This window comes from Chaetomium globosum, genomic scaffold (genome assembly GCF_000143365.1).
Source record: "Chaetomium globosum CBS 148.51 scaffold_7 genomic scaffold, whole genome shotgun sequence".
NCBI lineage: Eukaryota > Fungi > Ascomycota > Sordariomycetes > Sordariales > Chaetomiaceae > Chaetomium > Chaetomium globosum.
Window position 1 is genome coordinate 1,286,073 of NT_165982.1, and position 25,053 is coordinate 1,311,125.

Below are 25,053 nucleotides of genomic sequence, written 5' to 3' on the forward strand. Positions count from 1 at the left end.
TGAGCGGCGAAGCCTTCTGGTACCATTTCGAGTTCTACGACACCTCCGGTCGGCGCATCAACCTCAGGGGCTTCAGCCTCACATGAAGAACTTCAAGTTATTACCTAATGAGTAGGTGGGTATAAGCTCCCCGCCCTTTTCTATTCAACGGCATGATGAACTAGTCAGTCGTACAACAGCCACACCCGCGGAGGCGTGCAGTTTTGGTTGTGTCCGCGGAGTTGCTCCCTTTTCTTTGACACGGGAACTAGACGGGATCTGCTCCCACATAGTTCGGGGCACGCAATGCTACGCGAATGGTTACAAGATCTCCGGCCGACGTTGCTTGGGTTACGGGGAAAGTACTACAAGTAAAATTAAGAAGTAGAGTCATGGACAGTGTTCACTTTGCGATTGAAACGAATTTGCATATGCAAGCATTTGAGGTCACACTGAACAAGTCCGTCGACCCTTGTCTGATGTTCTCTAACCTATTTGCAGATAAAAGCATCTCCATTTTTACACCTGGGGGGACATGGTCGATCTTCGCCCTTAGGATTTTTTTGGTGCTGTTTTGGGGAATGTGGCTGTTTATTGACCATGAATGTGACCACTGGCAGGGGGCTGAGCGACTGGTGTGGTAGGTGCAAAAGGCAAGGCGAGAGAAGTGTAGGGAATACCAGGTATCGCGATAGCGTTAGAAGCACAGGGCAAATCCCTTTTCTCTGGAGGGACGTGCTACATTCGTGGTTCAATTGGATCATGTTCTTCTATCTAGAAATGAGGGGGGCTCAGATTTTGCAGCCGGGGTTGTCGTCCCCGAGGTCCAGGACCACGTGACGACTGCCCCAGTGGTGGACCTCCCCCTGCCCTCCGTCACGTCCCCCTGCGAGGACGTAACTCTGGCGTAGATGTTCCGACACTGGCAGTCTCTTCTTTTGAGGCCAGGAAACGCCAGAGTTCGCAGGTGGGCTTTCGGATTACGTACATGTCCCCAAATATCCCCTTCGTAGTCCCCCAAAGGCCTCCTAACGTGAGACCCATCCTTCCACGCGTACAGTTGCACTATTGCAGTCAACAAACCGCTCCAGGGCACGATTCGGCGTTGTTTTTGTGAAGGAGTCCGCCAGATTGTCCTCTCCATTGATCCACCTCACTTCCTGGAGTTCTCTGCGCTCGTAGGACTGGCGCAGTGCCCATGATATCGATCATCAACCGCTTTTCCCTTCGTAGTCCCGAGTTTCACAAGACATTCGTACAGTGAGTAAAGAAATCTGTACAGACGATGGTTGGGATGGCAGGAAAGGTTCAGGTGGGCAGTGATCTGGCGTAATGTTGAAGCCAGGGCGTAAGCCATATCCACGCCGGCCCACCATTCCGTAAACCTCGGAAGCTAGGACGCTGCGGGTAACCCTCTTGCTCTTGGTGCTGCTGAAGTGGATGAGGTTCCCTGTAATGGAGAACTCGTGGCGATCGTTGATCTCGTCTTCGTTGGCCAGGATGATCGCAAACCCGAGCTGGGAGGTGAAATCTCTGTTGTTGGCAAAAGAGCCGTCAACGAAGACGTACAGTCTTGCAGTCTCCAGGTTCAGGGGTAAGAACGTGAGTCCCCTGTCCTGTGAGTCCATCTGCCACTGGATCCTTCGGTTAAGAGTCTTGATATCGTCAGGGGTCGGTTCTTGGTGTTGGGCTGCGCTGGAGAGATCAAAGCAGGCCTCGGGTTGGCAAATTGAAGCGATGTACGCGCCGCGAGCCCGTTGCTGAACGTACTGTTGTTTGGCGTCTGGCGCGTTGGCGTCGATCAATTGCAGCTTCTGGGCTTGACCCTTCTGCCGCAGGGTGATTGAACCGTTTTTGTTGAGTGTAACGATGCCGCCGTTGAAAACCAGGGGTTCCGCGGTGGTGAGAAATTGCTTGTCTTTGGCGCTGAATGACGCCTCCTTCAGTTGATCGTTCTCGCGTTGTGAGAACGCCTCTGTTGACAGACCCAGAGTATCGTCTGTTTGCATCCCCACGCAGGCAAATTCCGGGTTCTCGGGGGAGGAGATCAACAGGCAGGGGTCGTACGTAGAGGTTGCCATCTGGAGCCTCTTCAAATGGTGGTTGTGGTATGTGACCCACCAATAGGTTCCTGCCTCTGCCAGCCCGTACAACGGCTTGATCACGCGCATCACGGTTCCCTCGGGGTATAAGTGCCTGATCTGTTGGGGCAAAAATGCCAAAATCTTGCGCTGGAGTGCCTTTTCCGACTGCACGTAGGCTTGCGTAATATCGCGCAGCCAAAGGAGACAACCCTGTCTCTGAAGTGACGGCGCGATGGCGAGGATCAGGCGTTGGCTTGCGCGTTGGATTGTTGGCGACTGCGTGAGGATGGCTTCCTTTCCTGCGTCTCCGAAGCCTTGGACCACAAGCCTCGATTTCTCATAGGGCTTGTCCGTTGTCTTGCCCTTAATTTCGTTTACGATCCTTGACTTAAAGATCTCTGCGTCGCCGTGTAAGTCCTCGTCGTATTTGACAAATTCGAAGACGCCTCGGGTAATAAGGCTCTCGATCTCTTGTTTAGAAGACTCCTCAAAAGGTTCCCCGGGTGTAGTGACCTTGCCATCGGCGCGCAACTGGACTGCGAGTGCGGCGTCTGCTTGTTCCTTCGTTGACAAGAAAATCTCGAAGATTTCGTCCTCTCGAACATCGCTCTCCTGGAGGAATGCGTGGGCGAAGTGGGTTCTGCGTGGTCGAGTGTTCCTGTGCGGTCCGTCGTCTGGGAGTTCGTCTTCGTCCCCAGGGAAGGGCGCATGAGTGGCCACAATTATCGAATCGAGGATTGGCTCTTCTTCGATGGCGTTTCCAGGAGGGGTCGTGCTCCTTGGTTGAGAGTCCGGAACTTCAGGTGCTGGTTTCTCTGCGGTGTCTTTCTGGTTCGCAGGGTCGTCCTGTTGAGCAGGGTCCTCGTAGTACGGCTTGACCACCGTAGAGCGGAACTTCTGTGCGCCGCGGCTTGTTTCCACGATGCAGTCTTCGTCGTGGACACCGATTAATGTGAAAGGTCCTTCCCATCGGCGGCTTTTCTCGCGCCACACTCTCACACGTGACTGCAGTGGAAGGGTCGTGGTGCGTAAGGTGTCCGGACCATTGCGTGTGGTGCGGGCCTCCTGGACCTTGCGTTCAGCATGGAGCCTGCGGACGGCGTCTGTGGCTTTCTTGATCGCCTGGGCGCGTTGTTGTAGCGTTGGCGATGGCGCAGAGTTGTGTGTCATCCTTGGGTAGGCGCCAAATACCAACAGAGTTGGCACAAGTCCGTTGGGACCTGCAGTGTCGTTCACAGCCTTGACAGCCATTTGCAGAGACAGTTCTGGGCTTGCAGAGGGGTCCTCTTTGCGTAGGATTTCGTACGCACGTCGTACAGGTGCATGGTACCGTTCTACCTTGCCGATGCTGTTATGGGCTTCGATCGGGACTTCCTTGACGGTAATCGCCATCTCCTTGGCGTTCTGGCGGAACTCTGTGGAAGCGAATTGCTTCCCTGCATCGGTAACGACGTAGTCAGGGGGTCCTTGGTACACGTCAATCCAGCAAAGGCGCAATGCTTCCCACACGTACTTTGTTGATACGTCTGGAAGGAAACGCGCGGCGTTGAAAGCTGTGGCCGCGTCGACGAGGTGTAGAACTGGTTTGTTGCCCTCCACGTAGAAGATATCCATGATGACCTCGTAGTTGAACTCGCAATCATCGTGAAGGGTGAATTTGAAGCGAGCTGGGCGTGCGGAGTGCATTTGGCAGTGGTGGCACACTTTGGCGATGAGCTCCAGGGCTTGGATCTCCACTGGGTGTCCTGCAGTCTTGAGGAGCTTGTAAAGGCGCGCAACAGAGGGGTGTCCGAATCGTCGATGTAGTCGCCGCAGTTCACCGTCGGTGAGATAATTGCACACCAGAGCTTCCTCCTGGGTTAGTTGAAGCCAGGGATGTCCCCATTTCCGTGTAACGGGAACCTCGACGTCTCCTCGTTGTAGGAGGTTCCTCAAGTTGTCGAACTTGATGCCGAGTCTGTCCATATCCCTGAGGCAAAGTAGGAAAGGGGTCTCCGTTTCCATCACGTGGAAATCGATCGTTCCCAGGGGTGTGGGCACTGTTGTTGTTCCCAGGGAGGCCTTAGGTGTCCCATAGCCGAATTTGACGATGGCTTCTCCGGCCCTTGTTGTGTCCAGGGTAGCTGAAGGGAGTTGACGTTGCAGGGCCTGGAATTGCGGTTGGCCGGCTGTTGAGAATTGTGCGGCTCCGGAGTCGGGCATGATACCCCTGAAAGTTGTTGCAGAATACCGGCCCTCGGCGGTGTAAGTCTCCGAGGGGTCCTGCTCTTGAAAGGGGTCTTCCTTCGTTAGGAAGTGGTGGGTGGCCGCGTTTGCCAGGAGTGTCGTAACCTGAATCGCATCTGCAGGTGCGGAATCGTTGAAGAAGGTGCTGTGGAATTTTCCTCTGTTGTCGATAGTATCGTCGTCGTGATCGTCGTATTTTTGGAAGAATTGGCTGACGGGGTTATCTTCGTAATCGGCTTCGAGTTCAGATCCCTCATGCCAGTAGATAAACTGGGCAAAGGCTGCTATTGACCCGTCGCGTGCGTCCTTGTCGGCCTTGAACCTTTCGTAGGACTTCTTCCTGTCTTCGATTGGGTGAGTTGTTGACCAGCAGCCGGGTTTGCCGCACACGAAGCACTTCCTCTCGGTGGGGGGTCGACTGAATTTGGAGTTGCTGAATCCTCCTCGGCGTGGTCCTCCTTGGTTGCGACCAAATCTAGATTCTCTGCCGGATCCTCTGTACGTCCTGTCCGTCCAGAACGTCTCCGAGTCAGTGGCGTCGGTGTTGAACTGTTGAGGTCCGGGATTTTCGGTGGTGATTCCAATCGCCGCTTGCAGCTGGTTGCGGACGCCTTCGAAGGTTGGCGCCGGGTTGAAGAGGGCCATCCTGGGCCTCGGCAACACCACGGCATGCGTTCAAGAGTTGCATGCGCAGTGTATCCTCTGTCTGGCCAATTGCCGGTACTGCGCGTTGAATCAGGGCAAGCCTGTTGATCAGAAGTTCCAGGCACTCGGATTTGGACTTGTCCGGGGTGCTCGGCCTGCATGTTGATTAAATCTAGCGTCCGCGCCATGCTGCCAGAATACCGGTGCCCGCCTGCCTCTTCGTTCTTTTCGAAGTATTCCTCTGATCTCTTGGCTACCATGGTATCGAAGTCCCGGGGGCCGCTGCAAAGCCAGTCGTAATAGTATCGTAAGGCTCGGTCCTTGAGCATGATCGGAAAAGCGTCACTGGCTTGCCATCTTGGAATTTGGATTCGATTACACAAATCTCGGAAAATCGCCATTTTTGTGTCGAGAATGTCGTAGTCTCCGCCGCCGTACTTCATGTCGTCGCTGTACAACTTGGCTAAATCTGCGAGGTGTTTAGCATTTCCTCGCGGTGCGTAGTACGGTTCCTCGGACGGGCGGGGCCAGGTCTGGGGGTCTTGTCTAGTTTCCGAGGTTGTTTCCCAATCTGCTTCCCGTTTCGGTGCCGTCTGGGGAATGGGGTTTTGTTGTCGTGGCGCCGGGATTGCTTGTGGGATTTGCTGAGAGGCCTGTGGTTGTGTCGGGATGGTCGCTAGGACCGGTGAGGCGGTTGCTGGGGCTGTCGGGGTCGTTGGCGTCAATTGGGAGAGATCCTGGATGCTTTGGATGAACTTGGGGTTTTCCAGTAACTCCTGGTGCATCGTACTGTGGACCCTCGCAGTGTTGATCTCTTCGATGGACCAGGTGCGGAAAGTCGTTCTCTTGGCGATGGCTTCGAACTTTGCTGGTAGGGGGGTGTTGGTATTGTCGACATACACGCCGTTGGTGCTCAGGAAGGCGCGGAGGTGCTTTCGGGTACGGTCGGGAACCATGTCCCATCGTTGGGCGGTCCATTCGTCGAATTCGTCCTTGAATGCGCCCCAGAGCTTTCGTCCTGCGTAGCTCGTAGAAGCCCAGAAAATTTCCATGAGGAAATAGATGTGGGAGTTCATCTGCTTGGGCGTGGGCTCCTCGATCTCGTCGATGGCCGCGAGGTCTCCCCATGTGGAGTGATCCACGAAGGACAGGATGTGCTGGGGGATTGGCGGTGTAAGCGGGTTCCCTCCGGTTTGGCTGTTCCCTGGCGTTGACGAGCCCGGGTCCAGTTCCTCTGGTGACGATGTTGTCTGAGGCATTGTTACCTCTTTGGAAAGTGGATTTGATGTTTGGTTTTGCGGCGGTTGCCAGCAGCTCGCGAGGATCTTGGCGAGCGGGGAATGCGTGATGGACGTTCCTTCAGTGCGTCCTGAGTCCGAACTGTAGGATTGAGCCTCTCGTGTTCCTTCCTTTTGACTGAGTCCAAGTAAAGGTGTCGAGAATGCTCCTTAGCACGGTTTTGTTGAAGAAGTCACTACTCCGGTAGAACCTCTCCGACAATTCCGTCTCTTCTGGAAACCTTGCTGATCTGTGGCGGGAGCTGTCTAACAGTGGTATAATTAACCACTGATCAGTGTAGGGAATACCAGGTATCGCGATAGCGTTAGAAGCACAGGGCAAATCCCTTTTCTCTGGAGGGACGTGCTACATTCGTGGTTCAATTGGATCATGTTCTTCTATCTAGAAATGAGGGGGGCTCAGATTTTGCAGCCGGGGTTGTCGTCCCCGAGGTCCAGGACCACGTGACGACTGCCCCAGTGGTGGACCTCCCCCTGCCCTCCGTCACGTCCCCCTGCGAGGACGTAACTCTGGCGTAGATGTTCCGACAAGAAGGAGTGGTGAAAAGGAGGGAACGCCATTGTCCAAAAAGAGATGGGTTCCCATTGACGAGTCGTTGATTGGTGGGTGCCAGCTGAAGCTCCCAACAGCAGGAGGATTGTGACTCTCTCGTCCTCTCATCGCCCTCCATCATGTCTGCGTGTGCCACCATATACGGCGTGGCTGCTGTGCAAGCAACCACTACAGAAGCCATGTCTCAACCGGTGTAGCAACCTCACACCGCGGGCGAGGAGGTTGGATGCCGCACTTTTCTCGGCATTGGGTTCAGGCGTGATGTGATGCAAAGGGTCGGCGGCACGCTTGCGGCACGATGCAGAGCCCGAGTCCTCTGCTCGGTCGGCAGCTACCCATCTGGGAATGTCCCGGAATTGGGTGGAGAGAGCTCTGTCGTAGGGATGCAACATTGATGCAAATCACCTCCTGTGTGCTTCCATTCAAGCTGCAAGGTATTTTCAACATATGAGGACCTCACGGTTATGTGGCTGGGAATTTCTGAGACATCTTCCAATCGAAGAGGCGAAGATCATCTGTACCAACCACGTCCATGTTGTTCATTACAAGCGAAAGGGGGTAAAAGTTCAATAACTATCAGCTTGCTTTACATGAAGCATCGTTGTTTATCTCAACCACCGATTTCATAAACAAATGGTACCGAAACAAGGGCTGTGGGAAGGATGTGGGTTAATACTCATAGCAATGCACTAAACTGTCCGTTCCAAGATACAGACTCGACTACAACTTGGCAGGCAAGTGAAGTTAATGGGTTTCAGCTGACGAACAGTGGCATTTCTCAACGCTAAACACAGGCTGTGGGTTGGTTTTTAAAGCTGGAATAGTTAGGAAAAGAAGTAAAGCGGAGTAAAACCAAACGAAAGAAAGCGGAAGTAACATCGTGTAAACCGGGGGGGAAAGGAGGCTAGGGGAGCGTTGCGCCTCAGGTCACCGCGGATCGGTATTCACTCCTCTCTCAAGTTTCCTGAAAGGGTTTCAGAAATCCAGAGCCGGGGCTCAAGGCCCGTTGATCGTGAGCGACCTCGGTGGCTTAGATGTACATGCAGGGGCAAAATGATGTTTCCAACACCTGATATCAGGGATTCGGGAAGGTTGCGGTTTGCGGTCCCGAGCTCCTGACATTGGACGCGACCGAAGAACGTACCATACGCCCGTGATAATGAAGCGATATCGGGCACTGCAGCACCTGGCGTCCATGTTGCGGCGCCTGGACACAGATCCTGTTGATTTCATGCCATCGATCATAAAGCTTAATAGTTGCTGGGCGGTTAAACACGGCTACGCCATCGACTCTGCTCAAATGCCAAAATCCCCAATCTAGATGGTGCCTGTCCTGTGCAGCGTTGGCGAGGCACGCTTCGGGAGCAAACCATTCCAGCAGTGGACATGCCATGTTGGAGCTAGACCGCGTCCACGAAAACAAACCTGCTGTGTATCGAGTACATGTAGGATCGGGAGATTAATATTTGGGTCTCAAGTTTAGTGGTAACCCGGATGAGGACTAGCTCGTTTGCCCTCAATTCGAGATGCTAACCCGCGGCGCGGTAAGCTGTCGACGCTGGTTCAGGGGACAAGACGGGAAATCAAGGGGGGCGTTGGAAGTCTGTGACGCCCCATATGATCCCCATGATCAGTCTCCTCGGGCTACCACCACAAGGCATTGGTGGAGGTTGAATTGACTACATTCGAAGAAGAGATGAAACGGAATTTTTGCAATTTGCTAGGAGCATGCTAACATGAAGTTCATTGAGACCATAGATACATATCAATATTGAGCGTACGCCCCCGACGATCCTGATCGATCGTAACAGGGAAGACTTGGGCGTTGGGGACTTGGACGTTGGGAAAGCGCTCCTGTCAGCGATAGTGTCATAATACAGGATACAAAGGGACATTCACCTCGAGTGTCCGCCATGGCGATCCAACCTCAAAGGGCCATGTGACGTCACTCATTTTATGGCTGGACAACCAGGCTATAAAAGATGGCCATCGCCACCAAACCAAAGCTCCTGCAGGTCTAGAAGGTCAATTGACCATAACTTCTTAGCTACCCGCCAGTCTGATCGATAACATCAAACTCACGCCGTCCTTTGTCACTGCAGGTGTATCAGCAAAATGCCTTCGGGACTCAAGGACAAGAACGGGGAAGCCATTAGCGAAGGGCGACCATGTTTTTGCCCGCTCCACGGAGGCGGTAGGCACGGAAGGCGACGTCGAAAAGATTGTCACATCCCAAAGGAAGAAGCTGAGAAAGGAGGGTGTGAAGCATCCCCCCCAAGGTACATGCGAATCTTTCCCCTTGCTTATTACCTCGTCAAGACTTCAACACAACTTCAGTGAACTGAAATTCGGTTGCATCAGGTTCTTTTTACGGACCAGCATGGTCATAATGTGCAGCACAATCCTGGAGCTTTACAACATGGAGAGTACAAAACGTGAATTCGAAGTCCATGGGGCGTTAAGGGGAGGGGATTTGACCCGGGGGGAGGAGGTGTTGGCTGTTGATCAAATGAAGTAAAAAGCTGCGAAAATCAATTGGAGGGTGACTAGTCTAGTGGTCAGGACGTTTCGTTGTGGTTGATTCCACATGCAAAACCGAAGAAACCCCGGTTCGATTCCGGGGTCGCCCATTACTGTTTCTGATACATTTTTGGCAACAATTGAATGAAACCTTCGTCCTTACGGACAATTAGTTGCACGTGGACTGTTTTAGGTTGAGGGGCGACCCTTTTTGGATCACCGCCTACACCAAGATAACGATATACATATTTTGCAAAGTTGCAGTTTTACTCTTATTTACTTCGTACCTCCGGGATGAAATGCGACCGGATCCCAGTGGAGAGAGCGACCTGCAGGCGCAACACAAGAACTGAACTGAACCAAGTAAGGTATCTCGGTAGCTTACTCAGGCACTCGGCTCGCTCATAACGACGCCGGAATTTCTTGTATCGCCGCCCCGTGTCCGAGAATAGGTCTCGCTAAGAATACATGTTCAAAAACGGGGACGTCACGTCACATTACCAGATTTTGGGGTCTGGGCTCACGAATAACCGATCGTCGGCTAGCATTGGTAATCCTGTGGTGGGAAAGCTCGGAGTCGACCGTCTACAGTATGTCCATGCTGTGCAGACTGCAGTGTGACTTGCCGAGCTTCTCTTTTCGGTCGGAATAACAGGCTGAATGGACGTCGAGCCACCCAACGGCTAACGGTTAGAACCGTCATTACGGCCCACTTACCAAGAAGAAGAGGTTGGGAAACAGCAGTGGCTTGGGAGTGGGAAAGCTGCTCAAAAACGAGGAATGGTGGCTTCTCCATGTTCTTTTCCCCGCACAACCCCATTCTTCCCCGGTTCCCCAACCTGTGCGGAGAAATTCTATGGGTGGAAAAATATGTGTGGGTAAGAAGGCAAGGGCCCGTTAACCTCAATCTTGGCAGAGGGGAACCAAGGTTGAGATTTAGGATAAATTGAGGTGTGGAAATCGCCCACTTGGCGACAGGGGCGATGCAACTCTCGATTACAGCGTCCCGGGAGCATTTATACAACGGGGGACGATCCCCCAGAAGGTCCGTCATCATGGCAAGGTCACGCCGGCATCACCTCTCGACGCCGCCCTCAGCCTCACAACGATGCGGAGCTTATTGCTGCTCGCGGCCATCGGCTTCGCTGCCGCAGAAGACGGTCTCAGTGGCTGGTTGCGGTATGCCCGGATCAAGGGAGCCAATGGTTACCACAACAAACTCCCATCCGCCATCGTCACCCTGAACGCAACCGAGGGATCCCCGGTTTACACAGCAGGCCAGGAACTCTCCGATGGTATCAGTGGAATCTTCGGCAAGGACTTGGATTTTGCTACAACGAGTTCCCGCAAGCCCCCTCGGGACACCACAGCTACCGTTGGAACCGTTTCCGCATACATCGACAGCAACCCTGGCGCTGCAGACCGCCTTCCGGAGCTAGTCGACGATGGCTTCTACCTCAGCGTCTCCAAGGGGAACGTCCTGATTCTCGGCCAGAACGAGCGCGGTGCCCTCTATGGCGCCTTCCACTACCTCTCCCTGCTCGCCCAGGGCAACGCCTCGGACTTCACCCTGACCTCCAACCCTGAGGCGCCAATCCGCTGGGTGAACCAATGGGACAACATGCAAGACGGTGGCACACACGGCAGTGTGGAGCGAGGCTATGGTGGTGACTCTATCTTCTTTTGGGATGGCAAGATCCGCGATGACCTGACCCGGGCTGGTCAGTACGCCCGCCTGCTCGCCTCCATTGGCCTCAACGCTGTGGTTGTCAATAACGTCAACGCGGACGCGAAGACCCTAACGCCGGAGAACATGGACGGTCTGGGGAGGATTGCGGATGCGTTCCGGCCGTATGGCGTTCAGCTGGCCGTGTCGCTCAACTTCGCCGCCCCTGACACCTTGGGCGGCCTCGGCACATTCGACCCCTTGGACGAGACTGTTGCCAACTGGTGGAAGGACATCACGGACGAGCTCTACAAGAGGATCCCTGACATGGCCGGCTATCTCGTCAAGGCCAACTCGGAGGGACAACCGGGTCCCATGACGTACAACAGGACCCTGGCTGACGGCGCCAACATGTTCGCCCACGCTCTCAAGCCTCATGGCGGAATCATTTTGTTCCGTGCTTTTGTTTACGACCACAGGACGCTCAACCAAACCCTCGACTGGAAGGCCGACCGCGCCAACGCTGCCGGTGACTACTTCCACGATCTTGATGATAAGTTTGAGGACAACGTCGTCATCCAGATCAAGTACGGCCCCATCGACTTCCAGGTCCGCGAACCTGTCTCCCCGCTCTTCTCCCACCTGGTCAAGACCCCTTCGGCCATCGAGCTGCAAATCAGCCAGGAGTACCTCGGCCAGCAGGCACACCTGGTGTACCTCGCCCCCATGTGGAAGGAGATCCTCGACTTTGACTTCCGTGTGGACGGCAAGCCCTCGCGCACCTCCGACATCCTCAACGGAAAGCGCTTCAACCGCAAGCTTGGCGGCTACGCGGGCGTCGTCAACGTCGGCACCAACACGACCTGGCTGGGCAGTCATCTCGCCATGTCCAACCTCTACGCCTACGGCCGCCTCGCCTGGGACTCGTCGGCCACCTCCGAGGGCATGCTCGAGGAGTGGATCAAGATGACCTTCAGCGACGACAAGAAGGTCATCGACGTCATTACCAAGCTTTCGATGCAGTCGTGGCCCGCGTACGAGGACTACACTGGTAACTTGGGCATCCAGACACTGACCGACATCCTCCTGGGCCACTACGGCCCTAACCCGGCTTCGCAGGACGGTAACCCCTGGGGCCAGTGGACGCGCGCGGACGGTGACAGCATCGGGATGGACCGCACGGTGTGGAACGGTACTGGTTTCGCTGGGCAATACCCGCCCCAGATCGCAGCGATGTACGAGAAGGTGGAAACCACGCCGGACAATCTGCTCCTGTGGTTCCACCACGTGCCCTACACCCAAGTGCTCAAGTCAGGCAAGACGGTGATCCAGCACTTTTACGATGCGCACTACGAGGGCAGCGCTGTGGCGCAGACCTTCCCTCAACTCTGGGAGACGCTGCGGGGCCGGCCGGGCATCGATGAGGAGCGCTTCGACCACGTCATGTACCGGCTCGTGTACCAGGCGGGCCACTCGCTGGTGTGGCGCGACAGCATCAACACCTTCTACGCCAACAAGTCGGGCATCGCTGACACCAAGGGCCGCGTCGGCAACCACCCCTACCGCATCGAGGCTGAGGCCATGAAGCTGGTCGGGTACGAGCCCTACACCGTGTCGCCCTTTGAGGCCGCCAGCGGCGCCCGCTGCATCGTCACCAAGGACAACTCGACCCGCGCCACCGCCAGCGTCAAGCTGGAGGACGTCAAGACCGGCAAGTACGACGTCGCCGTCAACTACTACGACATGGCCCTCGGTAACTCCACCTGGGAGCTGTACGTCGGCTGCGACAGGATCGGCAAGTGGAAGGGCGATCAGGAGTATATCCTCGGTCGTGCTCCCTCGCCGTACATTGACGGCCAGACCGCCTCCCGTATTACCTTTAAGGGGGTTCACATCAAGAAGGGCAATACCCTCAAGATTGTCGGCCACCCGGATGGGCTTGAGCCCGCGCCGCTGGATTATGTTTCCATTTTGCCCGAGGGGACTGTGGATTAATTGTAGGGGGGATGTTGGAATGGATACACAAGCTTTTATTAATGACATGTAATTTAATCAAAGAATGAAGCATCATTGTAACCATCCCCAGCCTAGATGGAAGGCCACTATGATCATGTGTTGTATAGTAGTAATCAAGTGAAGGACTTGCAGTTCCTCGTCGAAGTGTCATCATCCATCCCGTCATCAGATTAGCGCCGTGAGGCCCGCCACCACGCACCGATCGTGCGATTATCGATGATTGATGTGGGTCCCCATATTAACAGCAATTACAAATGACAGGGGGATGGATGGGGTTGTCATCCAATTTTCCTTTTAAAATCGTGACATTTCTCTTTTCCCCATGCTTCGCTCCAAGTTTCCTACTATTCGGAAACGCTGTCCTCTTCCGGCTTGCCACCAAAACTTCCGGTAACGCGCGGGAGCCGCCAGACCTCGAGATGGTTTCGGAAACCATTGTTCGCTATGGCTTCACTTACGAGTACGGCCGATTTTATGCCAAGGGCCGGGTTGAATGTGTTAGAAGCTCACGTTTGAATCGGTATGTAATTAGAGGCCGGGTTTGAGCATTGCTCAGCCCCTGTCCGGGACACAGCGGAAGCTGACGAGACGGCTTAACATCCCTTGGCAAAGTCATCTTAGCTATCGAAGTTCCTCCGACTCCAGCCCGAACTGCCGACGATTAAACGAAGTATAGACGCGACCACGATGCAGCGGAGCAACCCAATGGCGCCATCTTTGCAAACTCTCCGCGCGATACCTAATCGTGAGAGCCGGTATTCAACTTTAAAAAGGCTGTGCTCGTACAAACTGTTCGATCATTTTGGTGTATAAGAATCACCCCGACACCCACTCAGGGGCTCGCGCAAGCCATCATTCCAGAATCCAACTTCACCAAAAACGAAAAAAAGATCACAAGCACACCACCCCATCTTCTAGCCTCCATTTTCCGACCCCAATTCACCAGCACCCCCCTCAACAACATGACATCCCCCACCACCACCACCACCACCGCCATCCCCCCAACCCACCTCGCCTTCCGCCGCAGTCCCGGCACGGGAACCGAACAAACCCCCCTCCCCCTGCAACTAACCACTGAACCGACCCTCCCCCCCTCCGGCCACCTCGGCCCGCACGACGTGCTCGTCCGCGTGCGCGCCGTCTCCCTCAACTACCGCGACGCGCTCATGCTGCGCGGCACCTACCCCGGCGGCGCCGTCCTGCCCAGCGGCATTGTGGCGTCGGACTGCGCGGGCGAGGTGGTTGCTGTGGGGGGTGGGGTGACGAGGTTTGCGGTGGGGGAGAGGGTTGTGCCGACGTTCGTGAGGGGGGGGTCTTTGGGGGAGGGGGGGGTGCCGTTGACGCTGGGCGGGGAGGTGGATGGGGTGTTGAGGGAGTTTGCGGTGTTTGGAGAGGAGGGGTTGGTGAGGTTGCCGGGGCATTTTGTTGTGGGAGGAGGTGAGTGGTGGGAGGGGTTTGGGGTGAGAAGGGGGGGCGTGGTTTTGCTGATATACAATGTGTAGGGGTGCGACACTGGGCTGTGCTGCGGTCACGGCTTGGGAAGGCGGTGGGTGCCCCGGACTCGCTGGATAAGAATAAGTCCGTCTTGATCCAAGGTATGTGATGGTTACGACCCCGCACCCCAACTTTGTCTAACGCGACCGGTGCAGGGAACCGGTTGGCGTGAGCATGTTCGCCCTTTTGATTGCGCTTACGGGCGGCCTGGAAGCCCATCATCACGTCGTCATCAGACGAGAAACTTGCGGCCCCTAGTTACGAAGCTTGACACACCTGACCTCGCCAGCTACAACTATCGCACCAACCCGGACCAGGTAGCCGAGGTGCAGCGGCTGACGGGTGGCAAGGGTGTTGACTACGTGGTGAACAATAACGGGCCGCCGGGCATCCCCGCAGATATCGATTCGCTAGTACCTTCGGACGGCGTCATCTCCATCGTGGGTTTTCTTGGTGGCAGATCGGCCGATTGGAACCCAGGAAAGTTGTTGGCATTGATTGCAAAAACGGCTCGTTTGCAGTACGTCTTTATTTAGTTCTAACCCTTTGTCTGGTGTGCTGATACAGTGGGCTTTTTAAATGTACACAGGGGCATCGCCGCTGGTTCGAAACTTGATTTCGAGGCACTGAACAGTTTTCTGGACGAGAAGCAGGTCCGCTTGGATCCTTTGGTCGACGACAAGGTCTTTAATTTCAAAGACTCACAGGCGGCTCTTGACTACCTGTGGTCCGGGAAGCACATGGGCAAGGTGGTTATTAGAGTTTGAGAAGCGCGGTGAGCTGTGTGGTTCTGCGGAATACATTTGTTAAGGGAGAGGCCCTTGAGGAATAATACGTACCTAGGTACCTACTACCTCCCCAGAATAGGCAAATAGCTGTTACCTGAGGTGATTTCTGTCCCGTGTAACAGAGTGCTTTGCCCCCATCTACTTCCTTTTTGTAACGACCATTTTTTCCTTGTTCTGTTCACCACGAGACGCTTGCGTTCCAGCTATGATCATGGCTTCAGCTGGATGTTATACAGCAATAGCCTACGGCTATGTTTATTTGCTTTAATATCTAGGCAACTACACGGCATGGGTAATAAGCCCCGCTATTCTTGACATCGCACTCCAAACAATTCGTACTTGATTTACCACATGTTACAGGATTGTACAGCCATTGGGGCACCATCCACCACTAGCATCTTCCGGGGCTTCCTGTTGTGTGGCCTTAGCCTCCCTAATCTTTCAGCCGTTGCAAGCCAGAATTCTGTGTGGTCCTTGTTGGCAATCTCCGCAAGTGCTACTTCCATCCCTTCTTTCTCAGCCTTCGCTCTGTTGTGCCTTTGGTGAGAACCGTGAATCTCAGCCATGGTGGCCTCCATTTCCTTCACGAGCTTGCTCTGCAGCCTGCTGACATCCAATTTCCAGTCACTTGTTTCCTCGGGTTGTCTGTGGCTCTGAGAGCTAATAGCGCGCTGGAGCATATTACCGGCCCGGAGCATTTCACGCTGGTGCTCGTTAAGCCGGTCGATCGCCCATGCCTCGACTTCCATGATCTTGTCTTCGGCTTCTAGAGCCTTGCGAGCACCATCCAGAGCCTCCTCTTTTGCTGGGAGAGGGGCGATAGTTGCCCGAACAATCATCATTTGAAACGGTGAGTCCAAGCTAAACATACTGAGGAAGCTGAAGATCGGGGCGAGAGTCATTAGCAAAAGAGAGGCGAGCGAGAAAAGCTCTTGTCCGGCCTGAGCAATCTCTCCACGTCTTTTTCTCTTAAGCTTGCCAAAGAGGTCATCTCCCCGGTCAAGGGTCCGTCGAGCTTCATCGCTTGCTTCATGGAGGGAAGGAATTTGTTCGTCTTTTGAATGCCTAGTTAGCATAAGAGCTATCAGACGCCTTCAACTTACAGAGTGACGTACCTGCATCCTGGAGTTCCAGGTCATCGAACATAGCTTGGCGATAGTGCATGGTCGGCGTGGGGTGGCATCTAGTGGCTGCTCCTTGCGCTGCTTGGACGATCTGCGCCGATAGAAACGTCCACTCTGGATCGTCGGCACCAGAAAATTTGCAAATGCCTCTATGGTCACGATTCGCAGTCCGAACTGTCTCTTTGCTCGCCGACAACCCAAGGGTGGCGGAGTCCTTCTGGACAATCTATACAATGTCAACTATCGGCATTTGCACCAAACACCACGGGTTGAACAAAGAAACGGACGTACGATACCCAATCCTGGCAGTCCTGGCAGTCCCTGGTACGGCAAACTCTCAACGCAGCTGTAGAACTTGTACGCTTCGTGAAGACGTTTAAATCTGGCATTGAGGTCCTCATTGTCGCTTGGTGCCCGCTTCAAACGCTCCAGTAAGGAATTGTTCGGTTGAATGGTCATGGTTCGATAGATGTCAGCGACAATTTGCCCCCACGAAGCGTGGTCGGAGCCTTTGTGCGGCACAGCAAGGAAGAAGATGTGATATGTAGAAACCCCAATCATGGGGTTTGCGCGATGTTCTTGCCACGCGGTGACCAAAGCTTCCTTGACAATAATCCCACCCATGGTATGGGCGATGAAGATGATGGGCCTCGATTCGTTTTCCTAGAGCAGGCCGGCAGATGGTTAGAAACAACTTGTAGTCTTAAGAGTAGGTAGCCAGCCGCTTCAGGTTGGGAAACGGACCTTGCGAACCGCCTTGAGACACCCCAGCAGGTTAATTGCTTGCTCTCGGACGCCAGCCGTTGAGCTGCCAAACATAACGTTCGCGTTGTACTGAAAAGCCAGGACCCTTGCTTCAGGAAGCCTTTCGGGCAGCAGGGTCCGTAGCCAGTTCACCCCAGTTTCGTCGTGCGTCCATGTATTCTCCGCATGTGTCTCATTGCCCCAAAGGTTGATTCCATGCACAGCAATGATGCTTAAACGCAAAGATATCAGCCAAAAAAGGAGTCAGAAATGATAGGGGAATTGGTACTAGGTACTTACTCGACTGTCGGGCTGACGGGGTTCGAAATGGCGATGAGCGTATTGGAGTTGGACAGATTGGGCGTCTAGGCGAATAATGGGGGGGGGCCAGGCAAGCTGAATGTGGAGTGGATTCGTGAGATCACTTACCATGATTGCTTAAATTTCTTGATGATCACGACTGGTGCTCCTTTAGCTTTGGATCTCATGAGGGAATGATGGTAGGAACTTGCCTTGACGCCAGGCACTGGCAGCAATGTTGTCCGGATAGCCTTAATGCCCAACCCATCGGCGTGGTGCCCAACGTCTCACAATGATTGACCAGATATAGGTAGGTTAAAGTGACGCCATTTGCCGAGCTGTAAGTTATATGGTGTGTTACACGAGGAGCTGGAGTGGTTCGAATCGGAACTGAACCTCTTGGACAACATGCCATTGTGGCACCGTCACAACACGGCCGCAAAATTCGCTCGCAACGTACTTCAAGAGTCTTATAAATGCCGAAGCCACAAGTCACTTCAGATTTTGTTTCTTAGTAAGGGTAAATGGCAGGGAAGTAATCCCTGCTGTCGCCGAGATCGTCCGCGACGACGTATTTGTACCTCGGCCAGGCGCTACAGGTCCATCCCACAAACCAGGCCCACGCCACATATCTACCCCCCCGGCTGTTGAAAAAGCTACCTGCCGGTTTAGTCAGACACTTAAGACAGGTAAATACCAAGTACCGTGGAAATTCAACGATACCCAATTCTCCTTCTACTGTGCAAAGGTCGGTTGACTTTCCCTCACAGCCGCCCTCTCTTGTCTCTTTGGCCCGGCTAGCTCGCAAAATGATATCGTGTCTATGTAGGTAGGTACCTTGGGGGTTACTCTGGCGCGTCGGAGCCAACAGGAACATTCACTGTCTTGTCGCAGCAACGTCATAATACTTGAAATCCTAGAATCACGAATAATTACACCGTAGTTGAAGGTCTATTATGTGTTGGGGCTACAGATTATGCAATCACAGAAAGGGAAAAGAGGCTTACATAGTTATGTATTGTAACTTTTCAGTATATTAATTAATGCCGGACATCATAGACGATCTTCTTATTCAGGTACCTGGGGTGATACTCTCCACCCCCCAAATGATAACTAGATGGGAATTAAGAATGGTCAAGCGTATGATCATCCCCATCGATATCCTTACGGACAAGCTGAACCACAAGTTTCCAAGCCCCAAGTCGCGCTCCCAACTATACAACAAGGCCATGACATGCCACGACATGCGGAAGGTCTCGTACATCTGACAATAGCAAAGAAATTCATCGCCACTTACGAGATCGCCAAGATCCCCAGGGGCATCGTTTGGCTCTATTTGCCGGGTCAAATCGCGGGACTTCATGTCCGCCCACCTTTGTTTCAAGAAGGTCTGTCGTGCAGCAACAGTAAACGCGCCGAAGAACAAGCACGATGGGAGTAAAATATAGTATGCTTGCTCCAACGGAGTCAACTCACCGCCCAAAGATACAACATTTGCCCCCAGTGGCAGGGTAAACATTATGAGGCGATCAAGATGCACGAGCCCAAGGAGGCGTCGGCCAACGGTATAGTGAACCAACTCACTGATGGACCAAGCCCCAGCCGAGAACAAGGATGACCGAGAGACCATCATTATCAGCGAGAACAACCGAAAAGCGACAGTGTACAGCCATGAAGGGCCACCTAGTACAAGCCTGCAAAACAGGATAAGAACGAGTTGAACAACCCTTCCATCTTGTGCGAGCCAATCCCACATGCCCTTGACACGTTGTAGAATGCAGACATCCCACGCCGGCTCTGCATCATCTGCGCCAGGGTTGCGGTCTGCAAAGTCTTGGGAGTCCCATTCGTCTAGTGCTAGCACAGCTGATTGAACAATGACCCCCTGAATCGTAGCCGCTATGGCAGAGCCGATACGGACCGGAATCCATGGGATGGCAATGATAGTCCGCCACAGCCCTCTCACAATACCAGGATCGCCTTGATCCATACGCTCACGGCGCGCCCGGGTTGGAGGCACGTAGCCATCAACAAAGGCCTCCGCAAGTTGGATGAGAAGCCCTGCGACCGCCAGAAACGCCGCTTCACCTAGAACATACTTGAGGATCCCGCTGGGAATCTTCGTGAAGTTTGAAATGATGCCTTTAAAGGTGTTTGAATAACACATCAAGCAGAATACGATTAAGCATTGGTAAGGTAGGCCAAGTGTGGGGATGAAGCAATCTATCAGGGATAGGAGGCTTAATATTGGCACCATGCTATCCACCGTGAGCTTCATGCTCCGCCTCCTCATCGTGGCAATCCTTGATTGGGTGAACATGTTTGCGAATCCCTTCAAGTAGGTTTGATGAGGAGTGAGAAAATTTCCTCAGAAGGGAAAGCTTTTACCTTTTAATGGCTGGTCTAGGGTGATCTACCACCATATACCTCTGGTTCCAGTCCGTCATATGCCTGTTCACACTACCTATCTAAGTTGTCCCTGTAACACTTGAAGTGTACAAGCTTCTTTGTGGGTGTTCTTTCTTAGATATTGTGTAATTGATGCTCCCGCCGAGCCGTCTTCAGGCGGACGTACCTAATCTGACATTTTCAAGGCGTAAGCACTTGGAAGCTCCCTCACGACTTGTTCAGCACGGATATCACTGTCCATGCAAAGTCCAAGGAGATTGTATGATGATGATGATGTAATGCATGGCTGCCCGCAGCACTCTATAATTTCCCCACATCCCATACTATGGAAGCCTCGTACAAGTTGGCAATGTGACCGGTAACAAAGAACTCCATTCCTCATTCCCCATTCCCCATACCTATCCACCTTTCTTCAAATGTCATCCCCCTGCTCACTGTTCCCTTTCTGCGTCATAGCACAACCCTGGCCGACCCAACTCAGCAAATAATACAGCCACAAGACTTTCCCCGTTTAATCGGAGTAGGCTGGCGGGGATTGGCCTGGCGTAGAACGAGGGGTGGCGAAGCCGGACGGCCGGGAGCAGGGCGCGGCGGAGGGTACGTGACGGGGGTTGCCGGTCGGGAACCCTGCAACCCAAACGCGAGCGCGGGCTGGCCGAGTATCTCTCCGACATAAACGCCGCCGACATGTTTTCCGAGCTTCCTAGCCAGGCTATTTGCTGTTCTCCCTAGCTCCGTGGTCAGGAACTGTCCCCTGTGGATGTCCGAAGCAAAGAGCCATGTGCCCGATTCCCAACCCTCGAGTGCCTGGTATTGTCTGATGAGTTCCCTTGTGTTCCGGTTGTCGATGTTTTGGATGACGAGGAGGTTGATGTTGTCCGCCCTGACTCCGGATATGGCCAGGCTGTTCGCGATCAAGTGTTTCACTTTAAGATATCTTCCATCGCCCGCACGCGTGTTCTTGAGGTTGTCCAAAATGAGAACTTCGTGGGCCTTCGAAATTGTGATTCTGGCTCGAAGGTAGTCTTCGCCCTCAAGGTAGAGCGAAGCAAATTCGGCAGGAGAGTGGGTTTTGCCATAAACTGTAGCCATCAGGGACTTGTATTTTGATTTCTGTGTGTAGGAGGATTCGGATGGAATATATGGGAGGCCAGGTAAAGTGGTGAAGGACCTATTGGGGGCGTTGGCGGCGTCAACCTGGAGAAAGCGTTGGAAAGAAGGCATTTTGGGAGATGGGTTCGATTGTTGGCTGTGGGACTGGGAACTGCCTCCTGGGCTAGCGGTCGCGATCAAAGAGTGGGTGTTGTCAAAGATGAGAGTGTGTTGTTGTTGAATGATGAGGGAAATCCAGGAATTGTCCGTCGGATGTCGAGAGGCTCTTATACCCCATCCCCGAGCTCCCAGCCATGGGTTTAATGCTGATAATCATCCCCATCCAATTTAATGACGAGTCTCAACTTCCGCTCAACCTCGTAACCTGTTACCATTGCCATGTCCACGCCGCGGTCGGACACTTAAGTTGGCAAACGCAAGGTGGGTTCTATCAGGTGGATTCTATTTTGACAGGAAACCGGCAGAAGATGTTGCGGGAAAGGCCGGAGCCAAGTCCAAGGAAACAGGGACCATACGTCGAATGTTAACGAGGTGCCGAATGAGATGGCCATGCGATGGCAATGCTATTGAAACCCTGCTTTCAACACAAAGAATGTGTAAGGTTGACTCCACTGCCCCACCATCACGAATCCACAGCTGTTATGCTTTGCCGTATTTTCAAGTCCTTGTGCCGTGAGATATGGAATACTGGAAACCCAAACGGGAATGCGAGGTGTGGAATCAATGATACCCCGGGCGAGATGGCGAAGTGGCGCGGCATCGGATTACATTACGAGTTTGCGTGTACATGACAGTCGGAGGAAACATAGTTACCACCTGTTTAAATGCCTCGCAATAGTGAACTGTACGCAATAATACGACAGGAATTTTTCAACTGTTGCGCCGATTAATTACTTACCTGTCACCTGCGCTCCCACCCGGCACGTGGACTTGGCCATATCATAAGCAACCTGCTAATTAGCACATATTCAATGGCTTCTCGGAGAGCAAATGTGGGGGAAATTGTACATTCTACGTATGTACGGCGGCCAATCTAGAGCCCGGGAGACTCCGCGAAGTCTGTATTGTTGGGTAAGGTTATTAGGGAGGCCCATCTCAAGTTAGTACCTCCCTACATGTAAGGTACCTATCACCTTAGGTACCAACCCTGGAAACCAGCCAGGGGGGCGGGCATTCACAATTTCCATCGGGTCGAGCGATACTCGACGACATCGGAGATATATATGGCGCCGATAGCCAAGCATTTCGCCCTCGTTCTCGTGCCAGTGACACACACCTCACCGAGCTCTTCGGTGAAAATCCCCATCTGCCAATGTCCCGTTACCAACGCAAGGGAATGTAACCTTAGCCTCATGCTCTCCGGCTGCATGATGCTTATCAATCTATTTGGTAGGAGTCCCTTCTGGGCCACCTTCCGCGTTGGGTAGCAATAAAGCTGCAGCTGAACCGTGTCTCGTAGTCCGAGGCTGTCCAAAGTCCGCCCCATGCTGCATCGTGCATGTCAACCCCCGCACCACGGCTTGGGAAAGCAGTTCACATCCCTCTACATGCGTCACGTTCCGTCAGCAGCACAGACAATTCAGCTACTGGTAATATAGGGGCTTCTCCTCTTGGTTTCTTGGGGAGGCTCCGGACCCAAAGATAGCGGTCCGGGGAGAGAGGACCGCAGCGCAGTGCAGTATTCTTTCCTACCGTAACATCTGCAACTATTCTAGGGTCCAACCGAATGGGCACACCATCCCTTCCATTGTCCGCACCCCGCGTCGGAGACGCACGTAAGCCACACAAGTAACATGAAGGTTCCGCCGCATATGGGGATAAAAGGAGGCTACACTCTAGAGTGACGAGCACTAAAAGCGTAAGGTATTTGTAGTAAAATAAATCCAATTCCAAACATCGCTATGGCTGCTCTTCGGCTATCTCTAGGAGTATTACTACTGGCGGCAGTATCGGCTTTGGGCAAACCATTCCCTTTCGAGACTGTGGAGCTAACTCAAGCTGATGCTCGACGTTTCCCCGCGATCGGTTTTGGCAACAGAGAGACAACACCACACCGGGCTAGCACCACTCGTCATTGCCGTGCATGGCCTGGGAATCACGACTGGCCTAGCGACTTGGAGTGGAAGCAGTTGAACAGCTCCCTTGGCGGTGCCCTGCTCCGACCTTTCCCTGCAGCATCCGCTTGTTACCAAGGAGACTATTACAATGAGACCACGTGCCGGTGGCTTTTGGATCAGTCTAGGAGGACGCACTTCTGGATCGAGGAACCGCTCTCAACTCTCACGCAATGGCCTCAAGGAAGCACATGCCCTTTGGTTCTGGACGCTCAAGGCACCTGTACTCGGGGGGGGTTTCCGGAATACGTGGTCAACGCCACAACTGTGAAGCACATCCAGGCGGCGGTCAACTTTGCCAGAAACAAAAATGTCCGCCTAGTCATCAAGTAAACAACCTGCCCTTTTTTATGCTCTACCCATTGTTTAACATAACAACAGGAATACCGGGCACGACTTTGGTGGTCGGTCCATGGGAGCGGGATCGTTAAGCATCTGGGTGCACAACCTGAAGGACTTCGAATTCATCCCTGAATACACCATAGGCCCCTATTCTGGCATGGCAGTTCGCGTCGGGGCTGGAGTAGAGAGTTGGGAGCATTTCAACCACATGGCAGCATACAACATTTCGGTCGTTTCTCCTGGCGGAGGCACTGTCGGTTCTGTGGGAGGATGGGTTTCCGTCGCCGGTCACGGGTCCTTGACCTCGAAGTACGGCCTAGGAGCCGATCAAGTGTTGTCAATCAACATTGTGACGCCCGATGGCAAATTCCTGACCGTGGACCCCCACAAGAACAAGGATCTATGGTGGGCACTTAGGGGAGGTGGACCGAGTAAGTCCTGGCCTAACAAAAAGGTGGGATCCCAAATACACAAACAACACTAACACAAACAGGCACCTTTGGCGTCATCACCTCGGTCGTTCTCAAGGCTTACCCACCCATCAGCATGACCAGCGCCAGCCTCGCCTTTGCCGTCAACCCCTCCCTCAACAACACCACCCCACCCACAGACCCAAACGCCCTCGCGGACCTCACCTCTTTCTGGGACGGCGTGTCCCTCGCCTACCGCTACTGCACCCACGTTATCGCCGCAGGCGGCTACTGCTTCAGCTACATCTACCCGCAGGGCAACTCCTCTTTCCGCTTCACCTCGTCGCAGCTCATTCCCAACATCACCGCGCCCGCCTACCGCGCCCTCCTACAGCCCCTCTACACCGAGCTCTCCGCGCGCCACAACATCCCCGTCGCCCTCCCCACAACCATCACCTCCTCCCTCTACGCCGGCAACGGCCAGCGCACCGGCGCCGGCGACTTCCCCGTCAATACTCGCTACCGCTCGCGGCTGTTCCCCGCCCACATCTGGCGGAACGACACCGCATGGGACGCCGTGTTCGCCGCGATCCGCGCGGGCGTCGAGGAGGGCGGCTACGACTTCCACGGCATCGGGTACTCGCCCACGACGGAGATTGCCGGGTGGCCGGGCGCCGACAGCGCGGTCAACCCGGCGTGGCGCAAGACGGCGCTGCACGCCATCTTCATGGAGGTGGTGCCCGTGGGGCTGAGCGCGGCGCAGGCGCGCGCGGCGGATGCGAGGGTGCAGGCGTATGTGGCGCGGTGGCAGGCGCTGATGCCCGGGGTGGGGGCGTATATGAATGAGGGGGATCCGGCGGAGCCCGAGTGGCAGGCGAGGTTCTATGGCGAGAAGTATGCGCGGTTGTTGGAGGTCAAGAGGCGGTGGGATCCGTGGGGGGTGTTTTGGGCGAGTACTACCGTGGGGAGTGAGGAGTGGGAGGTGGTGACGGAGGATGGGTATCCGATGGGGCAGAATGGGCGGCTGTGTCGGGTTGGGAAACGGGTGTAAGCCCAGATGGGGCGGGGGTTGTCGAGTTGGGCCAACTCAAGCCGTGACTTCTACATCATCACACCTCATTCACTGGATCATCATCATGGCAGTACCTGCTTGGCCTCTTCACTGTCAGGGTGGTCTCACCTGGACACTCGAAGCCACAAAACAAACCATGATTTTCGCTATCGGATG

General features: G+C 54.1%; 8 protein-coding genes and 1 non-coding gene across 9 annotated transcripts; 4 read left to right on the top strand and 5 right to left on the bottom strand.

The window, feature by feature from the left end:
• Positions 1-770: 770 nt before the first annotated feature.
• Positions 771-6,193, bottom strand: CHGG_09996 (uncharacterized protein; the record flags this gene model as incomplete). The annotated part of the gene is made up of 4 exons (XM_001227922.1): positions 771-881; positions 1,038-1,163; positions 1,239-4,794; positions 4,953-6,193. 4 exons carry the CDS (start codon positions 6,191-6,193, stop codon positions 771-773), a joined length of 5,034 nt encoding a protein of 1,677 aa, XP_001227923.1.
• A 3,132-nt stretch (positions 6,194-9,325) lies between these two features.
• Positions 9,326-9,415, top strand: CHGG_11232. The gene has a single exon. It is a non-coding gene; the product is annotated as a tRNA-His (tRNA).
• A 358-nt stretch (positions 9,416-9,773) lies between these two features.
• On the top strand, positions 9,774-12,966 carry CHGG_09997 (uncharacterized protein; the record flags this gene model as incomplete). Its single annotated transcript, XM_001227923.1, has 3 exons — positions 9,774-9,866; positions 10,000-10,059; positions 10,348-12,966. 3 exons carry the CDS (start codon positions 9,774-9,776, stop codon positions 12,964-12,966), a joined length of 2,772 nt encoding a protein of 923 aa, XP_001227924.1.
• A 983-nt stretch (positions 12,967-13,949) lies between these two features.
• CHGG_09998 (uncharacterized protein) lies at positions 13,950-15,248 on the top strand (the record flags this gene model as incomplete). Its single annotated transcript, XM_001227924.1, has 4 exons — positions 13,950-14,424; positions 14,490-14,582; positions 14,740-15,001; positions 15,071-15,248. 4 exons carry the CDS (start codon positions 13,950-13,952, stop codon positions 15,246-15,248), a joined length of 1,008 nt encoding a protein of 335 aa, XP_001227925.1.
• A 365-nt stretch (positions 15,249-15,613) lies between these two features.
• CHGG_09999 (uncharacterized protein) lies at positions 15,614-17,569 on the bottom strand (the record flags this gene model as incomplete). The annotated part of the gene is made up of 7 exons (XM_001227925.1): positions 15,614-16,074; positions 16,141-16,323; positions 16,385-16,619; positions 16,685-17,056; positions 17,138-17,369; positions 17,438-17,502; positions 17,567-17,569. The coding sequence occupies 7 exons, from the start codon at positions 17,567-17,569 to the stop codon at positions 15,614-15,616; spliced, it is 1,551 nt and encodes a 516-aa protein (XP_001227926.1).
• A 992-nt stretch (positions 17,570-18,561) lies between these two features.
• Positions 18,562-19,757, bottom strand: CHGG_10000 (uncharacterized protein; the record flags this gene model as incomplete). Its single annotated transcript, XM_001227926.1, has 3 exons — positions 18,562-18,612; positions 18,735-18,827; positions 19,164-19,757. 3 exons carry the CDS (start codon positions 19,755-19,757, stop codon positions 18,562-18,564), a joined length of 738 nt encoding a protein of 245 aa, XP_001227927.1.
• Positions 19,758-20,323: 566 nt separating this feature from the next.
• Positions 20,324-21,070, bottom strand: CHGG_10001 (uncharacterized protein; the record flags this gene model as incomplete). Its single annotated transcript, XM_001227927.1, has 1 exon — positions 20,324-21,070. One exon carries the CDS (start codon positions 21,068-21,070, stop codon positions 20,324-20,326), a length of 747 nt encoding a protein of 248 aa, XP_001227928.1.
• Positions 21,071-21,970: 900 nt separating this feature from the next.
• Positions 21,971-22,328, bottom strand: CHGG_10002 (uncharacterized protein; the record flags this gene model as incomplete). The annotated part of the gene is made up of 2 exons (XM_001227928.1): positions 21,971-22,018; positions 22,236-22,328. The coding sequence occupies 2 exons, from the start codon at positions 22,326-22,328 to the stop codon at positions 21,971-21,973; spliced, it is 141 nt and encodes a 46-aa protein (XP_001227929.1).
• Positions 22,329-22,860: 532 nt separating this feature from the next.
• Positions 22,861-24,876, top strand: CHGG_10003 (uncharacterized protein; the record flags this gene model as incomplete). The annotated part of the gene is made up of 3 exons (XM_001227929.1): positions 22,861-23,402; positions 23,455-23,846; positions 23,909-24,876. 3 exons carry the CDS (start codon positions 22,861-22,863, stop codon positions 24,874-24,876), a joined length of 1,902 nt encoding a protein of 633 aa, XP_001227930.1.
• Positions 24,877-25,053: the final 177 nt, after the last annotated feature.